This window comes from Anabrus simplex, chromosome 4, assembly GCF_040414725.1.
Source record: "Anabrus simplex isolate iqAnaSimp1 chromosome 4, ASM4041472v1, whole genome shotgun sequence".
In the NCBI taxonomy this organism is placed as follows: domain Eukaryota; kingdom Metazoa; phylum Arthropoda; class Insecta; order Orthoptera; family Tettigoniidae; genus Anabrus; species Anabrus simplex.
This window is the reverse complement of record NC_090268.1, coordinates 291,555,009-291,582,444: the sequence shown is the minus strand read 5'-3', so window position 1 is coordinate 291,582,444 and position 27,436 is coordinate 291,555,009. Positions and strand designations below refer to the sequence as shown.

The following is a 27,436-nucleotide window of genomic DNA, read 5'->3' as shown; positions in this document are numbered from 1 at the left end:
GTGCTACTTTTGGACTTACAAATTTTCGAAAATTTAAAATACGAACTTAGTTTTCACGAACTACTAGGACTATTTCAAGAATGTGTGACAATAACTTAAACTGTGGAATAATGCCTTTGAACTTCAACTCAGTTGAAAGCGATTGTGCAGAACGTGTACTCACACCAGATTTAGTTGTAACTTGAAACATTTGTAATTTAAAAGGGTGTGCATATTAACGCAATGGTCCAGTGAAATACTTAAATACTTAGTCTGTTAAAACCAATAACGCCATAAAAGTGCTTAAAGATTGGTATTTTATTAAAGTGTGATTAACTCTAAACAGCATCAAAAAATTCGTCGCATGTAAACAAGACAGTGCCGCATTAGACGATTTCTTCTTTGTAACACTCCAACTATTTGAATGTACAAACATTCATGAGTTTAAAACACTTCTACTGTTGTAAATAGAACTTTCCTTCTTGTGTCATACCAATGATTATATTGGAACTGTGTTTTTCCTCTGAACTGTTCTTCCGATAAATGAGCTTTCATAATTTTACTGCCAGTGTTAAGAACAGTGAACAAGTGCGCATTATTAAATACCGTGCATACTTTTATGAAGTGCAAATACGAGTTATTTGAATAGGACACTACCAAGCAATCATAGTCAGCTGAACTTTCACGTGTTCGCTAACACTACACAGTGACGCGTGAAATCGTGACAGGTGCCTATTTCTCGCAATCATGACATGCCTGCCGCTACACAAGCTGAGTCTCGAATCAACGTAGGACGTGTCAACGAGGGAATGGAACTGCGGTATCAACATGGCATATGGAGCGTGGTGCTATGGTGATGACTTCACGACATCGGCTGCCTATGGTAACAACTTGCTGTTCGCCAACCAGCAGCTGTCTACATTCCTATCCTGAGTTCCAGTAAAAACAGGTGATATGAAGTGCATTTTAAACAACTTTTAAAACAAGTGCATATAGTTCCACAAAAAACTAACTTTCTTCTTTCTAAGTGGAATAATAAAATCAGTGACTTCGTTTAGCAGCTTTACGAACAATTATGACAATGCTCATTGGAAACTAGACTTTTACTAAATTCTAGTTTGCGTTATTTTCGAAGTGTTAAATTTTTCGTATGTACAAAAACTTTTAGGGAGAACTTCACAAACTTTGAAAGTGAAAGAGTATTTAAAGTGAAGGAATATTTATTATTATTTAAAAAGACTGTAGGGAAAAAATTCAGTATTTGGAATTTTCAATTTGATCTTCTGGCGAAAGACATTCATTTCAATTAATTTATGGTGACTTACGTAAAAACAAATTATTTTCAAAACATCAAGATAAAGGCAATCTTTTGCAGATATCATTTTTTTGCATTACAAAAATTTTGTAAAATAACTTGCTTTAATGTTTAAATAATTTGCCAACGAAACAAATATTTCGTGAAAAGGAGCAGGAATAATACAGTAGGAAACATTGCCCATAAATACATGGAGGTGAATAAATTGAGTTTTAAACCCAGCTATTATTTTGCTCTGCGTACGCCTCTCTGTACCTACTTCATAAGAGCCGTCCACCCCTATGTGAAGATTCTCATGCCCAGATCCCTGATCATTTCCTGGTACAATATATACTTTAACGGACACATCTGTCCGTGCGCACAGACTACCTATGGACGCATATTTACGGTTACCGAGCCAGCGAGGTTTGCTCTTCAAGTTTTAAAATGTAACCAACAGATGTCAGGAACTACCTGAACTTTATTTTTATATCATAAGGGGTAACTTGTTCCTGGAATAAGAAAAATAAAATGCACATCACCGCGTGTTATTTGTAAACAAATACGGCAGGGGCCTGGAGTGGAGTGGAGGAGATGGTGTTACTCATGACTGGGCTGAGAATACTGATGTTGAGATTCACTACGAAAGTGTGCGAAGTGAAAATAATCTTCAAATGATATTGGTGAAGGTGAATCTGATTTCCGAAGAGCCAGCACCGACGAATAATTCAAGATTTACACAAGGTACAACATCGACAGGTAGAACTCAGAGTGGTATACAGCAAGAGGACTCTGCAAGGATACCTATTAGTAGAACCCAGATTATATGTAATTACACATTCTGTTACCATATTATGTAGCTTACAAAAAAAAACTAAAATGTCAGCAAATCACGCTAAAAGGACCATTAATCCAGGAGTTTGAAGTTACATATTTTTACGTATTTCGATGCATAATGAATATTTTGATAAATTTGATAAATACTACATATTTTAAATATTTTGAAGGATATTGCACATTTGAAAAAAAATTCTTTTTTTGCTAATTTTACATCAATTTAAATTTTTTAATTAAACACTTGAAAATAGCTCAAAAAGCCTGTACGTCTCTAAAATCTAAAAATTATTTAATAATTAAAGTGAAGTATTCTGTCAAAGAATCACATCCCTTAGCTATGTTGATGGTTTGTACATCCCTTCAGAAGTAAGGTACAGTGTGAAGGGTGGGTCAATGACATGTCGCTGCTACTACGGAGAAAGACACACAGTGAAAGTTACCCTGCTGATGGGATGACCGCTTCGCAAAAACAAACCCTGAAATAAAACACTTGCTCGAACCATATTATGAGTCATAGATAGTGAATCGCTATGGCAGCAGTTGCATCCAAAATAGCGTCAAAGTTAAAAGATTGGATGTAATTGATGAAGCCTTTACAAGTGACTGTAAAATCGTGCTATGCAGAGTGTGTGACAAACGTATTGGGTGCTCCATGAAGTAAACTGGAACAGAATTTAAAAACTGGTCATCATATGAGAAATAAAAAACATGCTCTGTCGAAGAAACAAGTTCTTCTTACACATGGGGTACTGGAACCTTCATCTTCTACCAGTGAATTCATTTAAGATTTGAGCATGGCAGTGGTCGCTGCAAACATACCATTGTATAAACTTGGAGTGACAAAGTTTCAAGGATCCCTGAGCAAATATTGGAACTTCAATATTCTGGATGAATCAACACTCCGGAAAAACTATTTCAACTCCTCCTACAATGACACAATGTGAACGATTAGACCTGAACTTGGCAATTCATACATATGGATTGCTGTTGATGAGTTGACCAAAGCTTTCGGTGAGCAGGTAAATTGGATCCAGAGACTCTGGGTCTTATTCAATTTACTGCACACCACTGGAACAGAAAAATCATGCTACAGTTTCGTGATTCACCAACAACGGACTTAAAGAGCTAGGGATTAATGAAGAAACGGTGTTGGTGCTCTACTCAGATGCTGTATCTTATATGCTAAAAGCTCTGGTTGCGTTGCCTGTATTTTACCGCAATATGGTCTACTTCACATGTTTTGCACATGGATTACATCGAGTAGCTGAGACCATAAGAGAAAAATTTGCTGAAGTGAAAGGTTTAGCATCAGCAACAAGAAAATTTTTCCACAAATCTCCCTACCGTGTGCAGTGCTACAAGAAATTGTTACCAAATGTGCCTTTACCTCCACAGCCTGTAACCACCACATGGGGAACGTGGATAGAAGCTGTGAACCTAACATTTTGAAGCAGTGAGTTCAATGGTGGAAACATTTCCTCCATATAAATCATAAACAGGAGTGTTTTCCACCTATTCAATACATAGTTGTATTTACAATGTTATTTACATTACATCTAGTTTCAACCCTACTCGGGGGTCATCATCGGCCATATTTAAACACACACAATATTTGACGCAATCCTAAAACATGTTTCTAAGCAGTAAGAACCTTATGAATATATAATTTACAATATGATGTGTGGTTGAATTAGGCAAGGTATTTAAATATGGCTGATGATGACCCCAAGTAGGGTTGAAACTAGTCCCATGTAATGGAAAACATTGTAAATACATATAAATATGTATTGAATGGGAGGAAAACTCTCATGTTTATAAATTTGTAATATTTTGATGATAATAAATAAAATCATGAATAAAAATATATAAATAAAATTACTCAAAAACTTAATAAAATTAATAAGCATAATTAACCAAAATGTCCGTAGTATGGGCGCCAGAGTTCACCAGAATGGATCCCTCAAATTTAGATAAGAGCATGATAAACTTTATATCCCAGGGCGTGTACATAATGCTGCGTACTGGTACATCTGCTGCAGGCCTTACCTAACCTCCTGAAAACGACTAATTAGGTAGGAACTGCACCTAGGTTTATCAATAACACTGATTCTAAAATAGCTAACTATATTCTTAACAAATTCCGTGCATGAGCACCTCATCAACATACAACATTATACATATAATACACACATAAAATATTGCTGGAAGACTCCATATTTACAACAACAACAACAACAACAATAATGAAAATCGTGGGAAAACGAAAGCGAGAACTAAGCTACCATTTGTAGATAGTCCGATGAACAATGTACATGTATGAAGATAAATACCCTTCACTGTCTCTATATCAATTCGACTTACCGATTCTCATAATCGGCAGTTATCACATCACACAGATACTGTACCTTGTACTACTGTGTTCACATATTTTAACACTTGTTGTAAAGATATATACACACGTCTGTCGATCCTCAACATAAATTATGGAAAGTCTGAGATAGCTTTCACCAACATATAATGCTAGGCCGCCACAAGTGCTACAATACTTAATGCGCAAGCACTCTCCACAATCAGCCACTTTCCACGAACATAACTAGACTACGCTCCACGAACGTTTGAAGTCCAGTCCATTGCTGCCGTGTCACTCCAGTACCGTGTATCAGCACCACTTCTTTCCCGTACAGTGCCTCAGTTGTAGTTGTAGTTATCTTCCTTCTCGTTCCTTTACAATCACCTCTACAATCACCCTTACAATGTCTCTTACAATCTCCTGGTTGCCGCCGTATCATCAACCTTTATAGACATCAACATCCCCCTCCTCTCAGATGATACGTCTGGATTGGTGCTTGCCAGCCAATCATGGGTGGTCCTCTTCTCAAGACATGCCCTGAACTTCTCCTTTCTCCCAAGAGATAAACAAACACTCGGGAGTTTTACATGAACCATCAAATTTCCCTGGTACAACAACAAGCTCATCTCATCAGGCTGGGATATATACATGACTCATGAATTTCCCGACACAAGTACATCACAACAAGTACTGGGGCAGCCATATGACTCATTCAAATTACCAGAGTTATTAAAGCAATGTTTTCCCACTCGTGCAAAACAAATTACTCATACCTACATATGTGGATATCTTCCAGCTTACCAATATAAATGGCAAAATATATAAATGAAATACTAATAATAATAATAATAATAATACTGACAATAATATCTATAACTTCTACATATAATTCGGGGGTGTGATATATCTACTATCACAAATTATATGTTATCTCAGTTCAATACGGACCAACAACATGGAAGTTCATAACCCTTGAACATTTCCTCCTGAAAGTGCAGCATCTGTACAGGAGTGTACGAGTGCCCTTCAAGATTCAAAGGCGGCTTCATTGATATCATACATCACAAGCCATTTTAGTTGGATTCTGAACAGCATTACAAAGGTGGAAACTTCTGGACTGCCCCTCCATGAATCTATATCTACAGTGGAGGATGCAATCAGTAAATAGGATGTTATGCCGGGAGATATTGGTGAGTGTGTTTCAGAAATATTCAATGATGTATTGACAAAAGAACTTAGGATACAATATTTTTCAAATGTATCCCCAATACATGACGGTGAGTCTATGCAGTTTCCTGAGAATGAGAATGTATCTTCCAGTGTCATTTCTCATTTGAAATACGCGCCAGTGACTCCAATAACATCCTAACAGATAGAAGGCATTCGGATCACCACAGAAAGTTTGGAAAAATAACTAGTAATTAATTGAGTCTCCAAATGAAAATGAGAGGTTGAACAACATCTGCACTTTTAATGTTTTTGGTTTTGTTTCCTTTTCTGTGTACAAGAATACATGAAATAAAGCTTGGATATTGTCATAATTTTTTTATTTGTTACATATTTAACTACATATTTTGTCAATTTCACCTACACTACATATTTATGTACATATTTCTCATTTCTATATTTCTTTGCATGTGGACACCTGCTTTTTCAGTGTAGCATACATGAAAGGACTTCTCCAAACCATACATGTATGGTGAAATGCAAAAAAATTTGCTTATACCTGTGTAACATCCGTGTATATATTTGTATGCATTTCCTTAACAGAAAAAACAAATAGTATGTAGGGGCACAATTTTTTCCAAGCATATCATGGGTCAAAGGGTTAAAAAGGAAGTAGAAGTAGGCAACCATCCTCTCTTAACAATAATCAGAAGAGAAAAAGAAAGAGGACCAAGGATGAAAGTATCAGCAAAAACAAAGGGAAGGATCACACAAGGCATAAAAACGGAAGACATCCAAGGCCTCGCAATCCAGTACTCTTGGGGTTGCATAAAGCATAAGAGTTCATCAACGGGTCTCAGACAGTGTACAAGAAAGTGAGGAGACTGACACAAGTATGTCGAAGCAATGCCACGAATCCACTAAGGGCCTCATGTCCACCAACACTTGATCCCTAATTGAGAGCCCCGGGGGTCCAACTTTTAGTCACCTCTTACAACAGGCAAGATACCATGGATGTATTCTACTGCCCTCACCCATAAGAATAAGAACATTGTTTCCGCAATGGTGAACTTTAAACAATACTTTTGTCAACAGCTGCAATTACCCAATTTAAATTTGCCATTATGTTATAAAATGACTATCCCTACCCCACATTCAGAGTTGAGTCTCTTAGGGCCGGTAGCATAAAAATCGCTAACTGTAGTTCAGTTTTGATCGAAGATCGGAAATGAACTTCGTTCTTTTCTCTGTGTGAGTTGTATAACACTAATCCGAGATCACTGAACCAAGTTCAGTTTTGATCTAAGGTCAACGAAACAGAGTTGACAACATCGTTAAACAAGAGAGATAATTGCGATTGTATCGAATCGAGTTGTATCGAACAGATAGAAACGATCGACAATTCTCGACGCCATTCGACATTCATTTGTCTGCGATACGTAAACAAAGCCGCAAAATGGAGAAGAAAGATGACGCGTACTGCAAATTTTAAGAAAGAGGAAAAAGATACCGTATTTCACGGCATAATCGTCGCACTTTTTATACCAAAATTTTCGAAAAAAAATTGTAGGGTGCGACCATTATACGATGAATATTTAATACCAGTATTTGTATTACTCAAAAAATGTATTTACAACTAAATTGTATTTGATACAAATTTAAGATGCACGTAATACTCGCGTTTATACATCAAAATAATTAAAATAGTCTAACACAAAATTCATAATTTTTCGCAACAATTTCCAACCTGAAAATAAAAAGGAACGTATTAATTTGTCATTAATTTGAGTATTAAAGTTAAAATATTACTCTTGCAAAAAATTATCGCTTTGTTGTGAAATGCGGACTTACCGGTATGCAATTTATTCCAAATCTTCGGTGTCGCTATCGCAGGTTTCGCTATCTGATGCGCCGTCCTCGCCTCTGTTAATACCAGTATCTGATTCTTCGTCTCCCTGCCACACTGCGTCATCTTCGGAACCGTCTAGTGCATTCGAAATCCCAGTCCTTTTGAAGCTCTTGGAGACTAGTTCAGGTGGTATAAGATCCCAACTCTTCTTCACCCACGAGCATAACAAGTCCAAGGGTGGACGCCTGATATTTTCGGCGGGCGTCAAATGCTGATCGCCGCTCATCATCCACTCGTTGTAAAATCGACGTAAGTGGTCTTTAAAGGGTTTATTAACACATACGTCTAGTGGCTGCAAAGCAGATATTAGGCCACCAGGAATGACTATCTGTCGTGTCTTATTTGTAGTGAGAATTTGCTTCACTTCGTTCACGAGGTGACCTCGGAAACTATCTAAAACAAGCAGAGCTGGTTGTTTTAGTAGTGCACCAGGTCTTCTATTCCACACAGTTTTAACCCAGTCCAGCATGAGTTCTACGTCCATCCAACCCTTTGGTTGCACTCGTACATGAATTCCACGGGGAAACTGTATATTCTTAGGCATCGTTTTCCTCTTGAAAATGACGTAAGGCGGCAACTTTCTCCCGTCAGCCGTAATGGCTAGCATTGCCGTGCATCGCAACTTCTCACTACCGCTGGTTTTCATTAATACACTCCGTGATCCTTTTAGCGCAATAGTGATGTTGCGAGGCATATCAAAAAAGATTGGAGTCTGATCGGCATTACCGATTTGAGAAAGCAAGTACGAAGTTTCCTTGCGCAAACGTATGACAAATCGGTGAAAATTTACAATCTTGTCCGTGTAATCAGCAGGCAACTTTTGGCTTAGTGTTGTTCTCCTTCGCACTGACAGACTGTGTCGTCGCATGAACCCCTTAATCCACCCACGAGTCGCCTTAAACTGAGTTACCGGTATGTTGTGTTTGCGCGCTACCTCCTGTCCCTTAATTTGTAACATTTCATATGATACACTGCAGCCATTGTTACGTATTTCACTGACGTACCTAACACTTCTTCGTCAATTATAGGAAACTTCCCTGTTTTAGGACCTCTAAATGCGCGTCTAGAAGGGTTTGTGCTTTTTAGCTTGTTTTTTACTTTCCGCCAGTCACGCACCAACTTTTCACTCACAGAAAATTTTCTTTCTGCAGCTCTGTTCCCGTGCTGTTCAGCGAAGGCAATTACGCTTAGCTTGAAGCCCGCATAATAGTTTCTATATTTACCCATAATCGCTTATAAATGCTTCACACGTTAATGTTTTGAGATATAAATGACTTTCCGTAATTGTTCACTATTAAAACAAATTATTTCTGCAAACACCCAAAACACAAATTAAAAACTTAAATTCTCACGCACACATGTCTACAGTAATCACGTAAATCTGAAACAAATAAATGCATCTGTGATCTGTCCATTCCAGAGCAGCCAATACTGTTAGGCAGCAAGGAAGCATGCAACAATTTATCAGTTTAGCTCGTTGGTTGCGACACACTACTGCGCTTGCGCAAAGCTCGCAAACCGGAGCTCTAGCTAGCGCGGTGTAGATCTACTGTATAGTTGACTGTATTCCGAGACGTCAGTAACAAACATTCATTTTTTTCAATTTCTTTTAAACATACGGTAATTAGGTTAATATTTCTTCCCAGTTATTTATGATTTTACATTACATTACTGTCGAGTTTATAAAATAAAACTTTAATAGCATTGGATAATAATTATCTTGACTGCTTGGATAAAAGTTTTCATCCCATGCCCGGACACTTATGACGTAGTAGTAAGATAAGAGTCTAGCGATGACAACTGAGACATCGTAAATAATTCGGCTGAATAATTCCGTGGAAATCTGCGTTATCGTCTTGGATTTCACTTCGTGCGCAATAACACAGGAGCCGGCCCCATGGTGTAGGGGTAGCGTGCTGGCCTCTTACACGGAGGCCTCGGGTTCAATTCACGGCCGGGTCAGGGAATTTTACCTGTATCTGAGGGCTGGTTCGAGGTCCATTCAACCTACCTAGCCGGTATTTCCTGGCGACGTTGCCGATAAGCAATAACTTACAGCCTTACGTATTTCAAATGGGAACTCATAATATGTAGGTGGTGAATAAATAGTACACTGTCTCGCGACCACGTTGTCAAACTGCCGATAGCCTACCGGTAAGCATAATATGTAGGGGGTGAATAAATAGTACACTGTCTCGCGACCACGTTGTCAAACTGCCGATAGTCTACCGGTAAGCCATGCGTCGTACATATACCGGTATTATTTATTTATACGTTGTGCAACATGTCGCAAACGTGACTGTGTTGCCAAATTGCCCATAAACCATACACGTATTTAAATTGCGCATTCATGTGCAACTTACGTTGCAGTTCCATTTACCTTTTAACCAGATTAGTGAACAAAATTTGGACGTGCGACGATTATGTAATTAAAGGTTTAAAGTCCGATTTTTGTATTGAAAATAAAGGATGCGACGATTACGCGGTGGCGACGATTATGCCGTGAAATACGGTATGTCCTCCTTACTTCACCCTCCTCAGCAGGCATCTTGATGAATTGAGGTTTTAGAGCTGCAATCTCTCTAGTGACTTTGTGTATAGTCCTACTTGCAGTTCCTTTATTTACATTGAATACATCTCCAATTACTATTTGGAAGCTTCCAGTTGCGTAAAATCTTTAGTGTGAGAAGGATCATGAACATTGGATTCAGTGCATGATTTCGTTTAGTTTGTTTCCTTAATTGTAGATGTAATCTTTGTTCTAGTCCTTCAACTACACGTTTTCCTAATCGAAACCTTATTTTAAATTGTCGATCATTTAGTTCTAACAAGGGATTCCTTCTATGTTGAAACACACGAGGAGCTCTTTGGAGTTCAAACTCTCCATTCTCGGATGAAACGTCAGAGTAATCTGAAATCTGAAAATAGCATAACCTATAGGCCTTAAGCATAAAACAGTGGAGAACAAACAACTTGTTAATAGTAGGATTATTGTTCAAATAATTACAATTAGCATTAGGCCTACTTATCATTTTACTTTAATCAACAGTAGGCCTATTTATTATTTTTCTTTGTTATTATGTCATAGACACCTAAACAGATTTATTTCTCACAAAAATAATAATTATATTCCTTCTGCTGAACTTAGTTCAACCAGGTTAATCTGAGAAAATTCACCAGTCAGATTTGATCTTCCATCAAGAAGACATGATCTTGGATTAATGTTTATACAACCAAAATTCTAAGTTCAGCTTGACTGGAGATCAGTTTCGGGTGGTTGAACTCAGATTAACTTTTATGCAACCGGCCCTTAGTGTACTGTCCTCCCTGAACCTACTGATTGTCCTTGCATATTAACACACTGGAGATGGCAATATTTGAATGTGCAACCCTCCAGAAATTGCAGGATTTTTAATGGCTTTTGAAATGTTTTCAATAATTAGAACAACTTTTGGAATATTTAGAAAGATCACACTTTCTTCTACATAAAAAGGATTTAATTATCATAACAGTGCAGCAATTTTTAAATATAAATTTATCAAGATGTTAAGTTTTACAAACAACAACAAAAATCAGTTGCTTCTATGGAGGCCAATTTGGTTAATATTTCAAAATCTGTCTAATATTGTCGACACATGTTGGTCTTATCCAAGGGGCACAAAGTTTGCATTATTAGAGTCACAACTGCCATGATTAATAAAGTATTTCATTTATTAGTTCAAAACTTCTCAAATGTACTGATTAAATAAGATGGTCATAATATTTGTTTCACACAATGTTTGAAAAAGAGTAAGTCAGAAAATGTTAAGAAATATTTTGTATCTCACTTATTTTGCTAGTCAGTGTATTTTTCAGTTTCATACTACAGTGGAACTTCCTTACTACGTTTTCAAAAGGACTGAAAAAATTGGATGATAAAAGCGGGAAAACTTACTACTAAAAACACTATACTCTATTTACAAAGTATAAAAAACATTTTTAAATTGTGCATCGTAGATACGCACGTGAAATTGCCGACCTTAAGAATTAATTACATGCACTACTACAGCCACAATATAAACATAGGTTCATCAGTTACTTATGGGAGAATAAATAACTACATAAAAATGAATTACAGTGTATTAACTTTAATTCTAATAATACATCTTACCTCACAATCGAACATGAATATTTACACTGGTTTGAAATACATCTGTATGCTTAACTGTTTTCTTGGTTTTAATTTTAAAATTGTTCTGTCCATCCTGATTAATAAAGTCATCACTCCACTATGTCCATTGCCTGCATCACTTTCGACACCGTAGGAACTGGCTCAGAATATGGCTCGTCATCACTTTCATCTAGCGCTTATGCTTTTTCCATCTTCTCTTCTTCACGTATTTTATCTATTGTCATATTTTCGCACACTGAAACAACATCCAACATTGACATATCTTATGAAAGTGACCTCTCCAGCTATTCAAAGCCATTCTTCACTCTCAGAAAAGTCATCTAGCGTGACGTCATCAGCGCAAACACGACAAAAGCCAGCTGCAATGAAACAGTTTTGAATAGTGTTTTGCTCCGCAGAATCCCAGGCAGCCTTAGTGAAATGCATGGCATCTAAGACTGCGACTTTTCTCGTTTATTCCATTGCAGCTGTACCAGCCTCTTACGATGCTTCTGCATGATTCACGTATTATACCTTGGTCTAACGGCTGTAGCTTACGTGTGCAGTTTGCTGGGAGAAAAATGATCTTTATGTTTCTCAAATTAGAAACAGTTGGGGGATGAGCAGGGCACTAATGAATGAAGAGTGCAATATTCCTGTTTCTTACACCAAGCTTTGCATCACATGCGTGTAACAAATTTTCAAATACTGCAGAAGTTATCCATGCTTTCGTGTCAGAAGTATACTTGCATAGAAAAGATCACACATTCATGAAACATTGCAGATCATGTGCTTTTCCAATAACCAGTGGTACCAACTTCTCGGTACCACTTTCATTACAGCACAGGAGAACTGCAAGCCTTTCATGTTAAGTTTGCCACTGTGACACTTCGACCCATTAAAATAAAAGTTTTATCTGGAAGACGAAGAAGAAAGAAAAAAAACAGCCCTGTTTCATCTGCACTAAAAATACTGTCACGAGTATAGTCTTTCATAATTGAAGGAAGCGTTTTAGTTATCCATGTCTCAATAATTTCAAAGCCATTCTTGATTCTTGAATCTGACAATCCAGCCATTAGATACTTTAAAAACCATCATGTCCTATGTTCTGTGCAATAAGTGTTGCCTGAGCTCAAACCACACTACCATCTACGGCACGTTTGAAGCTCGCTCTTACACAAACCACTTTAGAACAGCTTCTTCTAATTCTGGAACCCTGATGATTTATGTTTTCTTTGAGCACTTTTCCCTTCTTCAAAAGCAGTTTCAATCAGTTTACGGTTGATAACAATTGTATTTGAAGTTGACGGAGGAATGCATAACTTCTGCACTACATCAACACATTTCATATTTGGATTGTAATCCACTTTTTGAAGGATTTGAAGTTCTTCACTGTTTATTATTTGCCTCGATCTCTTCATCTCCACTGCAACATTTAAATAATGCCCAGATAAAAATAGCCAAGAACACTGTAACTACAGGGAGCACACTCGCTGCTAAACTGAGCTGAGCTCTCAACTGCTACTGTGCCAAGCTTAGGCAATCACTCAACCTTGACCGAAGTGATGCGATCTGAACCGACGCCACTTGAATGACGCTGTTGGCAGTTACAGGAAGATTCATACAGTTGGGGTGGAACAGAAATCAAACTCATAGCACTTAATGCACAATACTGATGTCTGAATGATATTAGAAGTGAAGACTACCACGACAGAATTCAACGAGATGATGCTTTAAACAGCAAATTAATGCCTATCATTTTAATACTGTACAATACGAAGCTACGTAAAGGAAGACCCCAGCGGATATCTAGACTTATTTCCGAATGCTAGCGGAGAAAACCGGGCATGTGTGATGTCATGAAATGAGTCTGTTAATGCTCAAGGGCATGTTCCAATGTTTACAACATGAAATACATGGCACCAGCTGTCTGTAAAGGTAATCAAGTATTCTCCCTTACCCTAACACACACTGCATCAATAAGAAGGGCACACATCAGTGGCAGCATGTCCAACTGGACTGACAAATGTGCAAGGAATGGCTAAAGTATTGAACGAAGAATGTCAAAATTAGAACGTAGTAAGTGGGTGCGCAAAAACGTGCTAAAGCAATATTTTACATAAAATTCCATGCTCTGGGACCAGGACTTTTATAATTTCACGTGATTAATGCCAAAATGTGTTACTGTGGAACGTACAAACAGGATACCACTGTATACATGTGATCAGATCAAATTATCATGAAACTCGTCAATGCAACCAGCATGATAAAGTTCAGAATAGTCTCTGCGTTACATTAGTGTACAGGAGCACCCTGTATCATTCTGAACAACATAAAGTCTTGTGAAGAAAGAATGCACCAGAAACTAATCCACCACCAGATGATCAAAAAAAAAGGATTGGATTAGTAATGTGTAGATCTGGTGAAAACATAATCTACCCTCCCCTAGAATGAAACCCATAGTGGCAAAGGAGAAAACAAGAGAAAATACCCCGATGGCATGGAGATCGGTGGAGGACAAAGGTCAGCAAATGAACTGGTCATGGATGGAAACCAGGTCGTATAACCAGATGATGAAGCTTTGTATTGCCCCTATACTCCTCAATCAATAGGAGTTTAATGAAATCACTACAAGTCACGTCAAATTTAACGCAACTCTAATGGGTTTTCATAACAAAAGAACATACTAAATAAGAAGAGATGGTTTTCCAAAGTACAAATAAACAAGGATATAAAAGATTATGTCAGAATTTCTTAACCTCCTGCTCCACAACTCAATACCTCAGAGGCCAAGAATCAAAACTCAACTTTTTAGTGTTTTGAGGTTCTGGTAACATAAGAATTGTTGGAAGGAAACTTATTTGAAGGTGTACAATAGTACCTCCAAGCTTTATTCAAATTTATTATAGGTTGTAAAAAGGAAGGCATACAACCCCATATCACATAGTGGTATATAATTATCATCATTATACAAATGGTATGTCAAAAATGAATTATGTAAAATAATAAATAATAAAGGGAAAATATCTAAATGTAAAAAAAAAAATCCTATCTATGCGCCAGTACTAAGAATGCAATGAAGTGTCTTCTCCTCTCTTGAAAAGTATGAGAAGTGATTTTCTCCTTTCCTGAAAAATATGAGTTACAACTCTTGACCTCTGAAGTACAGAACTAGTAAACTCTGTGTCAATAAAACTCATTCTGAAAATATCGAACATACCAAAATTATCAAGCAGAAAAAGCGTAAATGCAAAGATTCATAAATAGAAATATGCATTGAAGAGAAACCTTCAATTTTTGTTTAGAAAGACCAATAACTAATTCATATTAACCCTTTTAGGACCGGGTATATTCAAGGGGGACGTGCTTAAGACGAACAAAGCTTTTTCTCATGAGATGTAAATGGAGGCAGTTTGAACAAAATTAATATTTTAAAATAAATAATATTTTACATAATACCGAAAATGCTTCTTAAATGTTGAAGGGAAATAACTGTAACTTCTAAACTAAACAAAATTTATCGATTGGCAAATGTATTACTTATGTTCCATACATCATTTTCCGTATTATCACTAATTTTTTTTGGAGTTCAGACTGAAATTAATTAACAAAATATTGTTATTGTCAACTTCATCTGAAGTCTCAAAAAAAAACAATAAGCACACATTGATTGCCTACACTTTGTAGATACAAAGCCAGAACCTCTGAATAACACCAATACACACCTACAATATAACACACTGAAACTGACCCAATAATGTTTTAAAATGTTTTCTGTTGTTTTTCACGCATACAAAAATTTATTTACGAATATGTTTCACAAGGCACACACCATGGCATCCTTCTTGGCATTTGGTACACACAGTTTTTCAGCTGGTCCTATAAGGGTTAAAGATTAATAATATGACGAGGCAGCACGTAACCTAGTGCACTCTTCTCAGATTTATCGTTTGTTTGCTTATTTAAGGTATCTCCTGTCCAAGTGGATAATTATTTTGAGTGTTGTTTTCCCTTTCGAGACATACAGCCATCGCCTTTGTAAATAATGAGTGTTTCTCGTAAACATATGACAAGTTGCGAATTGTAGGCAGAACTCGACAAGAACTCTGACAATGACATGTTAGATGATTTATCACATTTCTGGAAAAGAGATGACGTAAATAAGAAAACAAACAAACAAACAAAGGATAAAACTGAGAAAAGTGCACTATGTTACTTGCCGCCACACGTGGTTTATATTGGGACGGCAACAGCAGACTGCACAGCTCGGCGATGAGGTCAGAGCGGCTGGCGAGCACGAGGTGGTGCTAGATGTGCTGCACTGTACTTGGTGTTTATTTCGTGCTTTGACTCTCATTCTCAATCAAACGTTAATCTAACAGTCCCAAAAGATCTTCAAGACACTTAACCCGATGAGTGCTACGGCCGCCTATAGACGGTGCATGAGAATTTTAATTTTTTTCAGTTTCTCGGTTCACTTTTGAGTGCAAATTTGATCTCTGACATGTTCTGCCATCTGTTGGGCATTATGTAGAACTAATTGATCAGAGATTATAGCTTCGGGAAGTAACTTACAGAACTTTTTGTAGACGTCTGTGGAGTTCACCTGTGATGTAAACAAACATGGCGGAACAACACTCTAGTTGCTCTTGCAGCGATGTTATTGAGGATCACAGAATCTTTCAGTTATTAACCACAGCGGAAAGTGATGATGGAGATGATCATTTTAATTATTAAACGATTTTGAAAGTGAGAGTGATAGAGAGAGCGCTGAAAATATTGTATGTGAGAGAGAAACAGAGCCTACTTCTAAACGAAAGAAGAAAAACATAGCTAGTACAAAAGCTATTTTATCACTATTTTCGTGGCGGATGGATTACTTTTCTTCACCAGAGTTTCAAGTGATTGTGACAGACTCTGAGGGCCGAGTATGTGTTTGATGACAACCCCCCAAAAAAAAAAATTTTAGAAACTTTTGTGCCAGTGGATTTGGTGCAGATAGTAGAACAAATCGGCATCACAAAAAAAACAGTAGAAAACATTTAACTATGTCCACTTTCCAGGTTTGGAAAGTATTTTAAAATATCAACTTATATACTTCTAAGACGTTACATGTGTTAGTTGCCTGCAGATTTTAGGAAATAATATTATTTTGGGCTCTTTACTTTGTATAAAGATAATGCACGCATGGGCATATAAGTGTAATTTTGTTTTCTCTCAAAATAATACTGAATGTAAGTGTAGGATTTTCCATTTGCATTTAGATTCATAAACATCCAACATTTATAAACATTTTAAGCTGATAAGTTAAAAATTGAGGCTTCTACAAATTTTTTTACATATGAATGAAAAAACTAAGCACTGGGGTACCAAACAGTCAACTGGTAACTCAGCACTTAAAAGGTTTATGGAGTGCCATATTATTCATGTGTTAAAATATCTGGCCTACAGATATCCATTTATTCAGACATTCCATTGATGAAATATCGCCAGGTGGTCTTTCTAACCAGTGACCACTGACAATATATTTTCAGTTGGTCTTTCTCGCAAGGATTGTCACTGACGATATCGTCAGATGGTCCTATAAGAGTTAAAATCAGTAACACAAACCAGAAAAAATAAAAATTATGTTTAAGTAAGCAGATGAATACTGACAATGATTTGTGGAAAATCCAAATTCTATTCTAATGAAACAACCAATCTCTACCATGCAGTAATAACATTTGCAAACGTTGACTACTTACTCTCAGTTTCCGTAGCAATCTGTTCTGTTGGCGTTTCCTGATGGACGGGTTGGTTTCGAATGAATGTACACGCTTCTTTTTCTTGGCTGAGACTATTGCTGCTGCAGCTGCCACCCCTACTGGTCCTATTTAATTTAGACAACCAATCCAATGATATGGAAACAACAAGGAAAAAATCTGAATACATCAAGTTCTTAAGTAGACTAACCAGTTTACATATCCCCAACTAGAATTCAGATAAAATTATCACAACAAAAATACCAGCTCCTGAAAATAGAGGGAAAGATAGATGACAGTCATGGACCTGGAAGAAGACAGACTTCTTGGTTTGAGAACATCTGCCAATGGTCAGCCCTGAAGTCAACAGATATATGCAGAGCATGTTTTAATAAACAGTTGGTGTAGACAGTAATTGTTTGTTAGCACAGCACTCTCAGAATTATTATTATTATTAGTATTATTATTATTATTATTATTATTATTTCAATGAATTAAATAATAATAATAATTAATAAAACATTCAATCAATTTACAGTAATGACCAGAATACAGTAGACTGTCAGGTATCCGGCTCGTTATTATTCGGCTTAGTACTGTAATGCAGTACAATACTTCTTCAAAGTTTTAGCAAACGGGCTCCTGCTAGAACCCTATGTGGTCTTTCAAAATGTTTTATGCATACCTTGTGTTTCTGGCACATGTGGAGTCACAATTATAAGGTACAGTACAGTATTGTTAATACATATGTATTGAATAAATTACAAGTAATCAATAAATTATCAGAAAAAAACTCTTGAACAAGCAAGATACAAGCCCTCTTTTAGCACTCACAAACAATGAACACACAGATAGCAGCTCTATTGGCAACTTTGTGTTCTTTTTTTCGTCAGCTGTTGATTGGATATCCAAAATGTGTATGTTGGTAAATTGTTGTTTGGTTCGTTCTATTGTGTTTCAATTAAAGATTGAGAAATGGGTGATAAACTAAAACTAAAAGAAGTAACTATGGATGAGAAACTACGTGCAGTACAGTATGTGAATACATATATACATTTGTAACTAGCACACACTACGTAAGAAGTCAGAAAATACTAATAAAATTGGGTTTTGATATTAAAAAAGGTGTTTTTTAATGGTACAGCTGGGGTCGGAAGAGAGTATTTATAGAACTCTAGCCTATCCGGCTTGACCTTCTGCCACATTACGCTGGACAGCCAAGAGTCTACTGTATAAAGAAACAAAATAGTCTGCCAATATGATGAATACACGAAGATGATAAAAATGATAAGTAAATAAGCAATGGTATTTACTCTCCTTACTCTATTTTCCTTATTAACTGAGGGATCATGATCCCATGACTTAATTGTCAAGTGTGAACTGTAGTTCTCCATTTGAGCCCATCTTCTGCTAGACTGGGTAAGATTTGAAGAGGCTTCCCAGAACAGTGCTTAATTTGGTCCAACCACATCAACAGTGAAGCTGTGTAACCTCTGGACCGCTGTCCATTAACTTCTCCTTGGACTAACAGTTTCAAGGCTAGGTGCCTTCATATCATACTACATGACCAAAGTACTGCAGAATGTAACAACAAAAGGTTGAGTGCCAGAAACAAATGCAAGTTAATTTAAAATGGACACACGCATTCTTCTCGCTGTCCACAAGATAAAGAGCAACCACCACCAGCACATTTCATTTAAAGGTATCGGTTTGTTTTACAACAGATATCTTCTATGTCCAGTATATTATCATCATCATCTGTTTACCCTCCAGGTTCGGTTTTCCCCCTCGGACTGAGCGAGGGATCCCACCTCTACCGCCGCAAGGGCAGTGTCCTGGAGATTCAGACTCTTGGTCGGGGGATACAACTGGGGAGTATGACCAGTACCTCGCCCAGGCGGCCTCACCTGCTATGCTGAACAGGGACCTTGTGGAGGGATGGGAAGATTGGAAGGGATAGGCAAGGAAGAGGGAAGGAAGCGGCCGTGGCCTTAAGTTAGGTACCATCCCGGCATTCGCCTGGAGAAGTGGGAAACCACGGAAAACCACTTCCAGGATGGCTGAGGTGGGAATCGAACCCACCTCTACTCAGTTGACCTCCCGAGGCTGAGTGGACCCCGTTCCAGCCCTCATACCACTTTTCAAATTTCGTGGCAGAGCCGGGAATCGAACCCGGGCCTCCGGGGGTGGCAGCTAATCACGCTAACCACTACACCACAGAGGCGGTCTCCAGTATATTATACAGAACAAAAATACAGAGAACGCTTAGGTTTCTATAATCTACTTCTTTGTTTTTCTGATTATCCGACTGTCAGACCACATCTCTGTAAGGTTGTCCCCAGATTGTGACCACTGCTATGTGCCTGTTTCACCTGCCCTGACTAGAAGCTAATGATCCTAGGTAGATGAATACATTAATCACTTCAATGTGTGGTAGTAAATCCTGCAGGTGGAGTGTATGAGTGTGACCTTAATCAATAACCGTTCCCTTTTTTTTTTTTTCTTCCCAAACCCTATGGCCTGACTTTCAGCATGGTCTTCCAGAGCATGTCTAGCAGTTCAGGAAGTCCTTGCCCAGTATAGTGGTATCATCTGCACACCGCCAAGTTAGTTTTCTGCCTCCTATTGATGTACAGTACCCCCACCCTAGTTGTCCAAAGCTTGCCTTATTATGAACTGGCCATCAGCACATCTTTTTGTTCTTGAAGTGTTTTGATCTTAATTTTTTATTCGTACAGCTCCAGTGAGTATAATCTATATTAATTTTTTTTATTGGGACAACAAGATGTCTTGGAACTCCCATTTTCATCGAGTATGGTTTCCCAATTGTACTTCCTCTTAAAACAACAATCACCATCATCATCACCATCACCACCACCACTTTAGCTAACTCTCTCCGAAGACTGGTCCACTGACCACAGTCAAATGCCTTCTTAAATTGACTAAGCAAAACATATGTTCATTTAATTCACAGGCTTTCTCAACGAGTTGCCAGAGTTTGAAGATCTGGTCTCTCTTTCTCTGCTTTTAACTAATCCTGCCAGTTCTACTGGTGTCTGGTGCTCTACATCATTTTGCAACCTCTGGTTACTTATACAAATGAGAATTTTACTCGCATGTGATATGAATTATACAGTGCATTAGTTGTTAAATTTCAGGGTGGATCCTTTCATCATAACTGGAACAAAGACCAGGTGTGTCCAGTCATATGAGTGCCAAATTTTGGAGAAAAGGTCAAACAGTATGTCGACTAAACTATCAACAAGAGCTTAACAAAGTTCGGCATTGATGTCAGAGCCCAGTGTTTTATTTGCTTTCAGGTACCATATAGTGAACTAAACTTCCGATTTCAGAATATCTGCTTCCTGATCGTGACTCAAAAAGATCCACCACATTCTCCTGCTCTAGCTCATTGTGTTCCCCATTATATAATTCACTATATTATTCATTCAATCTTTCCACAACCTTCACCATCTACCAAAATATGGGCCCATATTTAACGTGGATAGAAAAGCTCTTGGACCTGAATTTCTGAGGGACTGTTCTAACTTTCTTGAAAAGGTCCGATGTTTCATAACAACTTTGGTGTTGTTTTATCTCCATACGACATAGTTATTAAAATTTATCTGGCCATGTTCTGTGTGAAGTCTTGCCGCCTTCATTGTGCAATCCTGTTTCTTTCATGCATTTTTGTCTTCTATAAGAGTGAGCAGATCCAGTCACATCCAGTAAGTGTTTTTCTTGAAACTATTACAATTCTAAGTCTCTATTTACTACTTGCTTTAAATTTGCTCTGTTACATATATACTCATTCCTGGCATGTATTAGAGCCTTTATCAGAGGTTCCCTTTTTATCATACAATACACATACCAGTAGGGGAGTACCTCGACACTTTGAGGAATTTTCATTACTGACCCCATTCGTCTCCTTATATGGTACAACTACATGTTATTTCTTTATATTCAACTGTGAAAGGTAAGAATAATACAGTAAAACCTCATTAAGACGTTTCTGCAGAGGACAGCAAAAAAGAAAGTGTTAAGAGTGAGGAAACGTACTGCCAAATATACTAATTAAAGCTATCCAACAGGGATATGGAAAACACTAGATACGATCTTTTCCGACATGAGGGCATTTTACAGTTGTGTATCCATGGGTACAGTGAAAACTATACCTAACCTTTCTAAAAATAAGAGCTAAGTATTAAAAGGTGTGAAAAACGCGAGAAAACAACTATGAAAACTTTTTCTGCTGGGGCTTAAAAAATAACAAGTGCAATGAAAGGTGTGAAAAACACCAAACAACCAATATGAAAACATGTGCACAGGGGGCAATAAAAATATCAAAATATTACTGCAGATCATGCTCTTTCTAAAGGTTAGTAGAAGCCTTTTATTTCAGAGCAGTGGGTTTATGAACATTACTTTCTGGTCACATTCTTACACAACAAATTGGAGGTTACACTCGACCATGTGCGACCGGGAGGAATGACTCTGGCCGCCATTTTGAATAAACTTCAACAAAGTTGAGTGATCGAGTCGAAACTCAAAGGTGCAACTTCAACATTCGTGACTTCCACTTTCAGACAGATTTTAATTTTGTCTTCCTTAGTAAGGAATTTCAAGGCTTGTACTGTATCCATAACAAGACATATGCACAACGCTAGTCAATTTCACACAATTACGTTCCTAATCCAGATATAGGCTACCGTATCACGCAACGAATATTTGACACACTTCACTGGACCACTCAACACAAAATGAATTTCTAACTTCTGAATGGAATGCAAAATACAAGCACAAATAGCTTCACTGTGTTACTTAACAATCTCGCTGCTAACCAGCAAGCAAAACTGAACATTCCTGAGGCTAACGGCTTGCTCCCCAAAGATGCAACTTATCCGCTGAAGTTCAGGAATTCAAGGCCTTTTCCCGTAATCAAGCAACTGTGATGATGGCTCTTACCCGAGTTGGGAATCATGTTTCTTTCACAAGGGATGACCAATAACATTTTCAGGGCTTAAAAAATGTAATTGTACTAAGCAGTAATAGCGAAAGCTCTGACACGATAAGAGAGGTATTTTTATATAGATTCAATACAATGAGAATCGGTACTTCAAATTTACGACGTCCTAAGCGGGAAAATTCATTGATGAGGAACGCAGTAATGAGGTTTCACTCTATGTGTGTAGGGATGGTGATGGCAAAATTTCAGTTTATATTACATAAGCAGTTTCATGCTAGGATTGTTTGCTATGCCAGTACACCAAGAGACCACAAGTACATAGGTGGTTTGAAAAGTTCTCGGAATGTACTAGAATTAAGTATCTTACCTCGGTGGAACTGCTTTTATTTTTCGACATAGTCTCCCTGTAGACTAATGCATTTGGTCCAGTGATGTTCCAATGCCTTGATCCCATCTCGAAGATGAGATTCCTCCAGGCCTGCAAAATACCTCTCCAATTCGGCTGTCAGTTCTTCCCTTGTAGAAAATCTCCGTCCACCGAGGAAAATTTTCAGCTTGGGAAATAGATGAAAGTCTGATGGTGCCAAATCAGGTGAATAAGGTGCATGTGACAACAATTTGTACCCCAGTTCATGAAGTTTTGCCATGGCAGTAACACGTGAGTGCCACGGAGCGTTGTCCTGATGAAAGATGACCTTTTTCCTTGCCAAACCAGGCCTTGTTCGCGTATCTTTTCCTGTAGTTGGTCTAGGAGGTTTGCATAGTATTGCCCCGTAATTGTTTGGCCAGTAGGAAGATAATCTATCAGCAGTATGCCTTTTGCATCCCAGAAAACTGAGGCCATGACCTTTCCGGCCGAACGCACTGCCTTTGCTTTCTTTGGTGGTGGTGGTGGTGAATCAGCATGTTTCCACTGCTTTGACTGCTGTTTTGTCTCTGGGGTATAGTAGTGGACCCAAGTTTCATCTGTAGTCACAAACCGATGCAAATAAATCTTGTTGGTTGCACTGAAAACGGGCCAGATTTTGTTCGGACATTTCCAATCTGGTGCGTTTATTGTCCAATGTCAAGAGCCGCAGCACCCATCTTGCGGATAATTTTTTCATACCCAATTCTTCGGTTAAAATATAATATACCCGTTCAGAAGACATCCCTACAGCTTCAGCAATCTCCCGCACTTTCAGTCGACGATCCTCCATGACCATTTTATGCACTTTTGCGATAAATTCTGGGGTCGTAACACTTTTTGGCCGTCCTCTACGCGGATCATCATCCAAGCTCTCCCGACCAAATTTAAACTCGCTGGTCCACTTAGCAACAGTTGAAAATGAAGGAGGAGAGTCCCCCAGTGTGTTCTGAAAGTCGGCATGAATTTCCTTTGCTTTCATACCTTTCTTTACAAAGTATTTAATCACTGCTCGAATCTCCGATTTTCCATTGTCACAAATCACTACGCGGAAACAACAACAAAGAGTCTTCACTACCACACTCCTGCAGCTAGAGCACTGGCGCGCGACGTGTTCACTCACGAAGGATGTGTGATTATTGCGCGGGAACCTCGTTGCTCTAGCACTGACATCTAGCGGTGATTCCGAGATCTTTTCAAACCGTCCTCACAGTCTTATCAATATGCAATACACCTTATTTTTAGGTATCAGCTCAACCGTCTTCATGAGACTGAACTTGTACTAGTACCTTACTCTAAGTAATGTAATTATCAGAAACAGAGCTGTATTCACCGAAACAGAAGCCACTTACATTAATCACTAGATCAAGATAGTAGTTAGTTATTTCATGTCTACCTACGTTTTCTAGCATTGAAGCAAATAACCCTAACATTCCAAAGGGAATGTAAAGGATGATTCTTGCCAAGAAGCCACCAACTGAAGTCCAGCAGTAACCTCTAGACTCTGCCCTCAATACTATCTACACCTCTCTAAATGAAGTGCCGCATATAGTAATAAGGAAAATCTTATCTAGTCAAAATTTAGTTCAGTTTACTAAATTTTATAGTAGTATATTCTCAGTGTTGATGTGCCATATACTTCCTGACATATTCTACTGTGCAAGATAAAAATGGGTGAGTCCTCACAATTCATAAGGTATTAGCTGTAATATAACATTTTCTGATTCTCATTACCACGAACTGCATTCAAAAAGAATATAACATATAAGCCGAAAGTGTACAAATGATTTAAGACAACATATTTCTACTGCCATGCAATTTTGAAATAAAACTGAAGCTACTAGAATAACAAAAAAATCAATAAATTATATTATTATTATTATTGAGAATGCATGTAACACAACAAAGAAACAGCATTTTTATGAGCATAACAAGGAGAAACATGACCAGCTTTACCATGTTTAGTAAGAAGAGACACACTGTCTTCTCTACTTTTCAAATTATTATTGCATAATGGGTAAGACTACAGCCGATCACATCAGCCTACACACTCACTCATAACTCGTTGCTATTATGTGTCATACCCGCAGCCAAGACGTGGAATGGAAGGGGTAACCAGCAACAGCCAGGTCAGTAAACCTACGAGCTTCCTGTTTACTCGTAAGACTCGTTGACAATCAAATGCACTTTGTCAGGTGAAAAGTTGACAAAGGAATTTTGCGCTGGTAGATAGCAATTTGAAAAGAATGAGATAGGGAACATACAACTATGGTGATGAAGGAGGAAGCAATACCTAAGTTAGTAGAGTGAACTTATATTCTACTGGACAAAGTAGGTATAAGTCGTAATACCAGTGGAGATAACTTCACAGCATCTGTTGCTTTATTTTATTAGGGGGCCGATGACCTTCAATGTTGTTGATTTAAAGGCTGCAACATCTAGGTCATCAGCCCCTTGTAATTATCTATCAACTGTATATGTGATACATATTTGTTCATTGAATTCAATTACAATGTTTCATCGTTACATTATTTTACTCCTTACCCTTTCATTTTCACAAATATTGGTTCATGGTATAGCTGAACAGCTCTTGACAAATGGTAAAACAGACAAACAAGGTAAAGGACCCAAGATTCAAAGGCAAGAACATCTGGAAACTAATGAGCTCTCAAAGCCATTTTCACAAAATGAGTTGCTAAAGGCCATACAACAATGTAAGAACAACAAGGCAACTGGATTTGATGATATAAGAATAGAGAATATAAACAAATTTGGACCAACAACACTGATGATGATGATGCTTGTTGTTTAAAGGGGCCTAACATCGAGGTCATCGGCCCCTAATGGTACGAAATGAAATAACAAAAAGTACAAATTCATCCACTGACCAAAATAAAATAAGAAATGTCATGAAGAATGAATGCAACAACAACAACATTGAAATGGCTTATGGAACTCTTTAATAACTGCTTAAGGCAGAACAAAATTCCGAAAATACGGAGGAAAACTAAGATAATTGCTTTCTTTAAACATGGGAAAGATCCTTAAGACTCCCAGAGTTATCAGCCCATCTCATTATTATGCCATCTTTATAAGATATTTGAAACGCTGCTATTGAACTGCCTATTACCAAAGATTGAGAGTTTACTTATACCTGAACACGCAGGCTTCAGACCCCAGAGATATTGTACAGCACAAATAACTCATTTATCACAACACATAGAGGATGGGTTTGAAAAGGGGCAGATCACTGGAGTGGCATTTATTGATCTCTTATCAGGTTACGATACAGTTCAACACCGCATAATGCTACACAAGATCTACAGCTTGAACCTGGTCTTTGGTTTCACTAGAATAATTGCCACCTTATTGCACAACCGAAGATCCTACGCTGAATGAATTCGAAGGAAGTCAGAGCCGTTGGAGGATCCAAAGGAATGGCTTACCCCAAGAGAGTGTGTATATATTTGTGTTTGTATATTTATTTTTCAGCCAATCAAACTGTATGTAATATTTAATTACCCAATCAAAATGAGGTGGGGGGGGGGGGGGGTGTCAGACGTTAGCCCATAGTTTTCTGGAACCTTCCTCTCGGGTATAAAAGCTGGCACATTTTCGGACCAGGCTGCCTTACTCATTGCTCTAGTCTAGTGTGCTGTGTTTGTGAATGAAGGCGGGGGTGCCTTGTCCATCGCCTCAAGTTAATGGCAGTTCTGGTATAACTAAATGATAGTCTTTGAAAACTAGCTCGAGGGGAAGTTTTCCGACCTTTAATAATGTAATACCAATATAAATGGTCCGTTATTGGACATTATAAATTTTCCAGCTAGCTCATTCTTGGTTGCCAGCGTTTCGCCCTCGTGTGCTAGGGTGGGCTCATCAGTTGGTACCTAGCACACCTACCAATACGCTGGCTAGTGCATACCGTGGAGGCCACTGCGTAGGCTAACTGGAGCCACCGGCAGTGCCAATGCACTAAGAGACTTTGTCTCATCACTAAAAATTGATGCCTGCTTGGCCATCAGATGATATAGATGTTGATTCCCATACGGAATCTGAAATATTTGTCCTGAATGAGCAAATTTATAATACCAATATAAATGGTCCGTTATTGGACATTATAAATTTTCCAGCTAGCTCATTTTTATGCACTTATGCACTAGCCAGCGTATTGGTAGGTGTGCTAAGTACCAACTGATGAGCCCACCCTAGCACACCAGGGCGAAACGCTGGCAACCAAGAATGAGCTAGCTGGAAAATTTATAATGTCCAATAACGGACCATTTATATTGGTATTATAAATTTGCTCATTCAGGACAAATATTTCAGATTCCCTATGGGAATCAACATCTATATCATCTTTAATAATGTAACTTTAATTTTCTAAAATGTACATTTCAAACTTCTACTGTAAATTTCAAACTTTTAATGTAAATATCAAACAAGCCAAAGGTACTTAACCGAAATCAGGGAATAGAGTGTGAGCGAACCTCTTCTGTTCCCTATCAACTTCATTTTGAGGTGACTATGATTTTGTAACCTTTTTCAGTTTGTAATCTTTGTAACTTAAATATCTTCTCCATCTAGTCACCTCAGTAGTATAGACTTAGCCTCTGTAACTTCGGGCCATAAGCCCA

General features: G+C 37.9%; 1 protein-coding gene across 10 annotated transcripts in view; it reads right to left on the bottom strand.

Annotated features, from left to right (window-relative positions):
- ewg (DNA-binding protein Ewg) overlaps positions 1-27,436 on the bottom strand; it is a 281,799-nt gene that overhangs the window by 192,496 nt on the left and 61,867 nt on the right. For all 10 annotated transcript variants that reach the window (XM_067145587.2, XM_067145586.2, XM_067145589.2 and 7 more), the window contains one exon: positions 17,431-17,555. In XM_067145587.2, the coding sequence (XP_067001688.1) occupies positions 17,431-17,555 (125 nt within the window). The remainder of the gene's footprint in view (positions 1-17,430; positions 17,556-27,436) is intronic.